Source organism: Lepisosteus platostomus, chromosome 20 (assembly GCF_059453375.1).
Source record: "Lepisosteus platostomus isolate fLepPlt1 chromosome 20, fLepPlt1.hap1, whole genome shotgun sequence".
NCBI classification, from domain to species: domain Eukaryota; kingdom Metazoa; phylum Chordata; class Actinopteri; order Semionotiformes; family Lepisosteidae; genus Lepisosteus; species Lepisosteus platostomus.
In genome coordinates this window covers 7273659-7283068 of record NC_142630.1, presented here as the reverse complement: position 1 = coordinate 7283068, position 9410 = coordinate 7273659, and the positions used below count along the sequence as shown (strand labels likewise).

Below are 9410 nucleotides of genomic sequence, written 5' to 3'. Positions count from 1 at the left end.
GTTTAAAACCTACTTGCTCAGTTTCAGTATTTGAAGGTTATGTGCATAAAACTGTCCTATTAAAATAAAAAGAAGGGCTGTGTAACAATATAAAATTAGGGATATTCTGAGTTTTCTAACAAAACTAAAAGAAAACTCCAGAGGGCAACTGGAACTTTCTTAAGATTGAACGACTTAAAAAAATAAGGGGGACAAAATTAATCTGAACTAAGGCATTAAGCTTTATTTTCTTACGAATTCAACTTTTACAGTAAGCAAAAAGTAATAAGCACTTTGACATTGAAAGTTTCTTAATTTTTTAATACACTCCAATCTAAAACATTCAAATGCTACATTTTTAACAACCCTCTTTTAAGGAATACAAGTGGAATACATGAATTTGGGAGAAAACTACCAAAGTCTGCACATTGTGACACTGATTTTTATTCCCAGGTGACAAGTCTGTACCGGTGAATGATTACAGCCTGAAGCTGATGGTCTCCACAGAATTTGAGCCTATACCCTATATCTCAGGTACTGTACTTCCAGCCCAGATCTGGAAACAAAACATTGTTGGCTGGTTTTCAATTCACCTGAGCTTTGAGATACAGTATTTAATAATCTTGAGTCAAAAAAATTGCTCAAAAAACCTTTGCAGTTTAGCTCCAAAAATTATTGGGCCCGATATTCAAAATACCTAGGTGTTTAAATCTCTGCTGCTTCTTTAGCAACCTTAAGCCCTGAAGTGTTTTGGAAAGAGGGCCATTTGTTGCAGGTTACTTATTCTTACTATTTTATGTGCATTTCCCTGGAAATGGATTACAATGAAAAGGACCAATTATGCAGCTTAGGCTTAATTAACAGATCATTCCAAAGAGCTTAGAAAGAATGAAAACCTCCAGACAGAACTTGGATGGAATACACCTACCTCAGCTGGTAAACTGTCACTGTAGCTTCAGTCTAAAACATTGCAATTAAAAATGTACAAAACAGCATTTACCATTTTCAAATGGGAGGACATTATATACAGTAGGTATCTGCCATTTTAAAAACAAGCATCAATATACTTTTTGCTACTGTATCTGACCGCGAATAACCTTTTTTTATCATTGAATTGTCATATTTCACGGGTTTGGATTCCCTATCATGAAGCCTTTTTCAATTTTTCTGCAAACAATCCTTCCATTAACATGCATAGTGTGTGCGTCTCTGTTCTGGTTAAGGACATCAAAGCAAAGCTTTAGCCGATTTTCACAAATCACATGTTGTCACAAGCTGCAGGACACATGCAAACATAAAGATCCCTTCTGTTAATATTTCTTTGTCACTTAGAGGGATGGGGTGGGAATGAGCAGAAAACACATTTGACTCTGTTGACATAGACCTGCTATATACACCTCTTACACATTGTGAAGCCTTTTTCTAGCATTCTTGCAAAGAAAAGCTCTGCATCAAAAAGCACCATGAACATACTGGGCATGGAACATGGCTTATCCAATAAAACTTCCCAATTACCTAACTATATTGTGTAATGGCTCCATTCAGCTATCTGGTACATTGGTTACAGCTCCATCATAGTGTTTGCAAAATGTGGAACCCTTTGACATTCTCAAGCACTAGCCAATTATCTAGCTCCTAAAAGTAGTAATAAAAGAACTATATACAGGTAGGGATGTATACCAGCAAATTATAAAGCGCCCTACAATAGTTCATCAAGATTAATAATAAAACATGTTGATAAAAACATTAGCTATACTTTCAGATTCAAATAGAAGGAAAACTGTTCTTGGCTGACCCTTTAGGGAGAGAGGACTTTTCCTTGTTTCACTAGCGCTTTACAGGGACGAAATATACCATGCTGTTGCCAGTCCCTATGATTCCCTTTATGTGATGTTAATGGATCCTACTTTTGCTGTATGAAGGGTCGATATTCATTAAGTATCATCCACTACTGTCACAGAAATGGAGATACATTTGCCAATGTGCAAAGTGCAGAGAGATCATACAAAATGTATCTGTTCTGCACAATTCACTCAAACCTGTGCTATGCAAGAACCAAAACAGTGCCATCTGAATTTGAACTGGATGCAGCATGACCAGTGGGGAAAAAAAGGCGCTAAAATATATGTGGACAGTTAACAACTAAAGATCAGTAACAACTTTACAACACAGAAACAGCTATTTACAAAGAATAAGGCAAATTTGAATAATTCATGAATACATTGTGACTTAATGTGCATTTCATGTGAACTCTGTAAATTATGCATTACTTCACTTCTATTTGCATGGGAAATATGGACACATAGCAAAGTGTTTACTAAAAACAAAGGGGCAGAGTATCAAAAAGAAAACTGCTGTAAGGAAGGGTCTACTTTATGTTCTCCTCGTTGAAGACAAAGTATCATCATCAGTGCCCTGCATTAATGTCTGAAACATTCAAAAACTGCATTTTTAATAATATGCTCCACCATTTAACGGATATTTAATGAAAACTGAGACCTAGCAGAAGAAACGTGACTTGTCATAATGGACGAGAATCAAAAACTATGACAAGGCACTGTCAACTGTGGGTTTTAGTAAATTAAGAAATTAGTTGTGAAAGACTCAGGCAGTTTTCAATTTTGATGTTTAAAAACAAATATAAAAGGATTTGCAAGACTCTTGCCCATCCTAACAAAAGTCAAATATTCATTTTTCTTCAATGGTTTCAACTGCTAGATCCCATCTTCAGGTATCCCAAATAGCAAGTTATACTGTACGTGACATGCCAGCCCAGAAACATGCCATTCTGAAAAACGGAAGATTTCTATCTTTTCTGAGGCAAATGTGAGGCTGCCGTAACGCTGAACTAAAAAATAAAAAATCGTACCTGGAAATAAATTGCTGTAATTGGGACAATTTTGATAACAAACATGGTTGGAGAGATGATGCAGGATACATTTACCTTCAGAGGAAACAAAAATAAAACACACACAAAAAAACATAAAAATGAAAAAATAAGAAAAAGAAATGAGAGGACATCCTAAATCCCACACCCCAGGAGATGTCAGCGCATGTTGGCGTTTAAAGAGCCACTATACAGCACAGCTGGGTTCCACTGTCTACTGCGTGGTGGGTAATTTCTTCCCTTTACAGAGTTCATATTAGGGATAATACTGAGGTAGAGCAACAAAACAACGGAAAACCAACTTCAACTATGCAGAAGTATCCAGTGATTTTAATGGTTGATTAGTTGTGTCTGGCGACTCTTCCAAAGTAGCTCCTTGGAACCAGTTGGTTATGTGGTACAGTATATCAGCCACTTTCACTCAGGTACAGTGGCTTGAAGGCTTCCTGGGCTGCGGGCCTCAGATGCAGCTCTCCACGACCTGCGGCAGCAGCGTGCAGTTGGAGGAGACGCTGCAGGAGCGCTCCTGGAGAGAGTTGTTGTTGTCCCAGACACTGCCCACCACGCTCACGCCGCCCGGAGCCCGGTACCCCCCCACCTTGCCAACCGCGGGGCACAGCTGCAGGCACAGCCTGTGCCCCATCAGGCAGAACTTCCTGCGGAAGCTGTGGTTGATCCAGAAGTAAACGATGCAGTTGAGAAAGCCGTTGGCACTGGGCAGCCACACAGCCACAAACTCCAGCCACTCTGGAACCGCGGTGCCAGAAATTGCTGACGGGACGGAGAAAAACAAAGGGACACCTTTCCGTTGTTTGTTCGGGGTCAAAAGCACTCATGATTCCCCCGCCCTCTGTCCCAGAAACAGCATACAGCATGTCATTGCATTGAAAGACACCAATACTGGTCTCCTCTGGTGCAGACTATACTGACACTACCAATGCCTAGGATACCATTTTAGAACCATTTCTTTCAATGGCATAAGACGGTGTATGATTTTAGGTCTTAAAACCATGAAGAAATAAATGCCACAAAATATGGAAATGTACATTTTACACAAACAATTCACTCAGACAATTCCATTATATTCAGAAATCATTCCAGGCTAAAATTAATGACATGAGCAAAAATCACTTATACCATAGTACATACAGTATAAAACATATAGACAACACTTGGTGTTGGTGAAAGAGTAATGGGGCTACTGTATACCTGCACTTGGTTTCCCCACAACTGCTGACGGAGGGGATTTAGAGATTCAAACCATAATTAAGCTGAAGAACAATTATCAAGATCGCGATTCGCCCTAATACCTACAATGCTTTGCAAATGTATTTACCCCTTTCCAATGATGACACATCATTTGAAATAGAAAATGTAAACACTTTTATGGGAATGTTTTTGAGAATACTCAAACCCAAGACTTCTACGGGAAAGATAAGTCACAGTAAATGTTGGCAAAAACATTTAAAGAAAAAAAACTGAAATATGTTGATAGCATGAGTATTGAAACGAGCACCTTTGGCACCAATTACAGCAGCAAGTGTTTTTCTTTGAAGGGGGGGGGGGTCGTCAATCTCGGTTTTGCACACCGATTTACTATAATTTGGGCCCATTCAGATTTGCCCAAACTCTCTCAGCTTGCTTGGGATCGCTTATCACCAATAAAAGCATTCTGTTTGAGAATTGCTCAGTCTAAAAATATATATATATATATTGCGATTCATACATTTGAAAAGAGGTGTATGCATTTGAAAGGCACTGCATATACAGTACAGTACAGTACATCATTTGGCATTTCCAAATCTGGGTGTTTAGTATAAGCAGATGGGTGTCACATTACAGATCTAAAGCAATCATACAGAAAGCTGTATTCTTACCTGTGTACAGGATGGTCATCATGCATGGCGTCCAGCACGTGTAGTACACAATCATTACTGGCACCAGGACACGGGAAGCCGAGTCCGGTCTGCTGCGGCCGCGCAAGTCGCGGTTTTTCAGTTTGTGCCTCTGTCTCCTGGCGGCGACCCAGAGCCGACAATTGGCGAAGGTCATGACGATTGAACAAGGGAAGAATATAAGGCAGGTTAAAGTCAGCGAGTAGGCCACGTTGGTGGAGTAAACCGGATTACAAACTAAGGACGCGCTGGAGAAGTAAACTTTGATGATTCCGTCGGGAATGGAGATGGGGACCAACACCACCGGTGGGAAAAACCAGGCGAAAGCAATGAGGACTCTAGTCTTGTTTTTCGTCATCACGGTGGTGTACTTCAGCGGGTAGAACACCGCGATGTACCTTTCAAGGCTTATTGTAGCCAGCGAGTAGATACAGGTGGCGTAGACCGTGGAGTTGAAGAAAGCCACAGCATGGCAGTACGGGTCTGGGTCTTCTCTGTCCTTGACGAGACTCACGTACAGGTTCAGAGGCATCACAACTAGCGCCAGCGCGGCATCTGCCCCCGTGAGAGAGATTAAAAAGTACCGAGTGTTCCTCGACCAACCAGACACTGAAGATGCTATAACCAAAATCACAGCCACGTTCCCCAGAATGATCAGAGCTCCTAACACAGATATAATACAGATTTTTATGGGACGGTGAGATAGCTCCATGTGTCTTTGAAGTTCGGCGCTGCTTAAATTCAATCCTATGGTACTGGCGATTTCCCACGACAGTGTTAAATTCGGGGAAGTCAACATATCTGCCTTTTTCACAGAACTAGCATTTGCTGGTGAAGCAGGGTTGTTTATTTGCTTTAAAAGTATCGCACTAACCCAAACATAACACAGATTCAAGACCCCTGGACACACACACACAAGCAATTGCTGTTCAAAGTTAAATGTCCATGACAAAGACAAAACTCCCCATACACTACATCTACCACATTAAATAGTTCACCTGTCGCAGATTATCGCCCACAGCACCTGATCGACTAAACTAATTAAGCTGTCAATTCGATATAAGGCGCATTTAAAATATTTAACGTTATTTTTAGCCTACCTTAGAGTGGGATCGATGTGCAACAATAAAATTCCATTGAACATATTTGACTTTTTGACAAGGCAGCCATGTACAATAATTGTGACTGATAGAGATTAGTCAGTTTAAAAACATCCATAGAAAAAAACAGTTCTCTATTCTAAAAACACAGAACTACAATTATACAAGCTATGGTACTGAGGTTCATTCACTGTTCTTACAAAATACACGTCGGGGAAGTTGTCTTGTGGCTGAGTTAAAATACGTATTTCAAAAGTTTCTGAGTTATGAATTATTATTATTCATATTTAATGATGATGGAAAATATACCTCATCCTATGTCTACCCCTGACAGTTACTTCTCATTTACTCTATCAATATATGCATGTTTACTCTGAACTCTGAACTTGATTTCATTCAACAATTTTCTCTGATTACACCTCTAATATACCCTGAACCCTCACTTTCTTAAATAGGCCATCTTTCAAAATGCACAATTTAAGATCAAAACATTAATTTCACCCTATGGTGTTATAAATAAAATCCGTCCGAAATATTGTATTTAAAATACCATGCAGGGTTTTCCTTGAGCTCCGTGAAGTTGCCCCCCCTACAGACAGCACAAACGACGAAATTCACCGCAATCGTTAGCGCTACGTTTGTGTCGCTGTAAGTAGTGTTTGTGCTTTCGTTGACTATCTACAGGGAAGTTTAAAGGTACCAACAAACTCGGTACTTGACACCTGATTGTGATTAAAACAATGGGGGCAATTTGTTTTCCGAGTCGGTCTGGTCAGGTGAGGTGGCATATATGCATTTGTTTGGCCATGTTGGCTAATAAACCAAAACCCTAGCGCTAGACAGCTCTGAGCGTCTGACAACAACGATAGCCAATTAGGCTACGGCTACGCATGCACCGCTCCATATATTTGCATAATTTTCTTATTGATCGCGAAAGATACAGCGAGCCAATAGCAAAGCACATACGATGAAAAAAAATCAAACACGTAACATCAAAAAGCAAAACGTAACGCAAACAAGGGAAAAAAATCTTAAATTACTTTGGACTGATTGGTTATGCCTAGGATCAACCAGGCAGGCCCACCCTGTTTGGTGGCTATGCCCCTGTTTCAAACTGAGTTTATGTTAACTAAATTGTACTTTAAAATACAATATGTGATTTGTATTCATTTCTAGCAAAAGTACATGTTGTTGTCTGGGACTAGCAAATAACCTCCAATTCGAAAAATACTTTTCCTTTTATTCTTTAGGACAGCAGGATATAAATTCTTGTGAATGTGGAATGAAGTTGTAAAATACATTCTTCTGAAGCCGATTCTTTCAATCATATTTTAACTTTGAAGGTAGGTGATTAATGTTATGTGTAGCCTGATATCATCTGGTTTCAGAGTTACCTGACAGAGAAAAAACACCTATTAACTCAGTGAACAAAAAGAGAAAATAAAACCTACATATGACATGATTGTGTAAACCTTACTTAAGACACGTTTAGTGGGTTAAATGACACAGGCCTGGGTTTTATATACTAATATATTGATTTATTTAGTTAGAATAATGTACTGTTTGCATAACAGTATATTATTATGCTATCTAAAATAGGTTGATAAATTTTCCCAATGAACATTTGCAAAAGCAACACAGAACATAATTTGCCAAAACATCAACACCACCATAAAGACAAACGCTTGAGAAATTCTGGACAAAATATGTTATGTTCAATTTTAGGTCATAAGTGGAAATAATGTCCAGCAACTGGAAAGCCCCAGGCTGTGCAGTTCAGTTTATTTTCGTTGCAGTGCAATATTTTCAATTGGTACGGGTCCAAAAAAAATGTTGTGTGCAGGTCAGAAGCCTCCTCAGGGGATGACTTTAATACCAAATCACACTTCACTGCTCTGTGAATAACAGCAAGCATTACAATAAAGATATCAGGAAAAAAGAAAAAAAAATCAGATACTTGTATAAGAGAAAAATTGAATTTTTAGCAAGCTCACTGAATTATCTTTGTAATATACAGCATGGTTGCTGGATACCAACCTACAGTAGATCTGAAGTCTCTGGTGAAATTGTTGGAAATGAGAACCACAATACAAAATTATAAGACCCACATCTGAAGAGGGAGACACAGTGGCGCACAGTGGTGGTTTACCCTTGTGCCTCACAGACTCTGCCTAGTGTGGAATTTGCATGTTGTTGATGTTGCAGTTTTGTTCGGAGAAACTCAGATTTCCTCTAGCAGTCCTATGACATGCTGCCCAGTTTAACTGGCATGTCTAATTTGACACCCAAATGTGTGTGTGTCGTAGCCTCACCCAGCTGAGGCCCTGGGTTCAATTCTGGACCAGGGGTGCTGTCTGTGTGGAGTTTGTGTGTTCTGCCTGCATTCACGTGAGGTTCCTCTGAGTGCTCCGATTTCCTCCCGCAGTCCAAAAGACATACAGATAGGTTAACTGGTCCTGTTGGGAGTGTGTGTGTGTCTATGTCTGTCTGCCCTGTGATGGACTGATTTATTTAGTTATAATAATAACTATAACTATATAGTTATATTATTATATAATAACTATATAATAATCACATACATCCAGGCTGTGTCCTGCCATCCAGCTGTTGGGTCCTGAGATAGGCTCCAGTTCTTGTAACGCAACCTTGTATTGGATAAAACATTTCGATGAGTCCTTAGAATAAAGCTACAAGCAAGTGAAAAAAAAACTAAGTCAGAAACATTTTGTAACTCAGCATTAGTTTTAACCATTTAGATCATAAAATTGCTTTTAGTCTCCCACCCTATATTATCTCTTATTAACTGCAGAAAGTAAATAAGGCATTGTAGACCACTGTTTAGTACGTTACAGCTCCAGGGAAAACATAAGCACGTCATTACGAAGGTTTTACTGTTGATGATGTTCAACATGGTTAAGGTATTAAATAGCACAGACGTCCCAATCATTCTTCTAAATGAATATTGTGCACTATACTGTAGGTTTCTTCACTCAACCAGTTACTTTATTTTTGTGGTGTGCATGACTGGATTCTAAAAGTAAGGTAATTACCAAAAACATTTTAATAATGGGAATTATTATTGCAGGTCATTTATTTTGTTCAATTACAAGCACAGTATTCATTTTCCAGTCTGTGCCGGTAGCATAATTGAACATGTTCATGAATACAAACTATTTAAAACACTGTAGCCTCTTTTTTTCCAACAGGAATATTGTTAAACGAAGAGTATTTTTTCTGATTCTGAAAGCTACTATATTTACTGATATAGTTACTATTTACAGTAACTATATTTTCCTGATGTGTATTATCGCTTGGCTTAAGAGACACGTGGGATAATGATGGTGTGATTTCGCGCGGCCAGAGAGAACGTGAAACGCAAAAAGTACGAAAATGCCGAACAATTAATTCTGAAATGCACACAGCATGAACGTTTAGTGTGACAAAGGTGATCTGTATTGCGGCATAAATTATTCATGATATGCAAGGTGTAGTATATGGCACCTACGTTACCAAGGCAACCTCAACAAAACATTCTCTGGGATGCGAATA

The 9410-nt window shown here is 39.0% G+C and overlaps 1 protein-coding gene across 1 annotated transcript; it reads right to left on the bottom strand.

Annotated features, from left to right (window-relative positions):
* Nucleotides 1-285: 285 nt before the first annotated feature.
* On the bottom strand, nucleotides 286-6034 carry LOC148644418 (putative G protein-coupled receptor 21). The gene is made up of 2 exons (XM_088613992.1): nucleotides 4744-6034; nucleotides 286-3637 (listed from the first exon to the last, which is right to left on the bottom strand). The coding sequence occupies exons 1-2, from the start codon at nucleotides 5558-5560 to the stop codon at nucleotides 3327-3329; spliced, it is 1128 nt and encodes a 375-aa protein (XP_088470118.1). The 5' UTR covers nucleotides 5561-6034; the 3' UTR covers nucleotides 286-3326.
* Nucleotides 6035-9410: the final 3376 nt, after the last annotated feature.

Coding starts and splice junctions, on each gene's coding strand:
- LOC148644418 (XM_088613992.1), bottom strand. CDS start 5,560: ATGTTGACTTCCCCGAATTTAACACTGTCGTGGGAAATCGCCAGTACC. Junction 3,638..4,743: donor GATGACCATCCTGTACACAG/GTAAGAATACAG, acceptor CCGTCCCGTCAG/CAATTTCTGGCACCGCGGTT.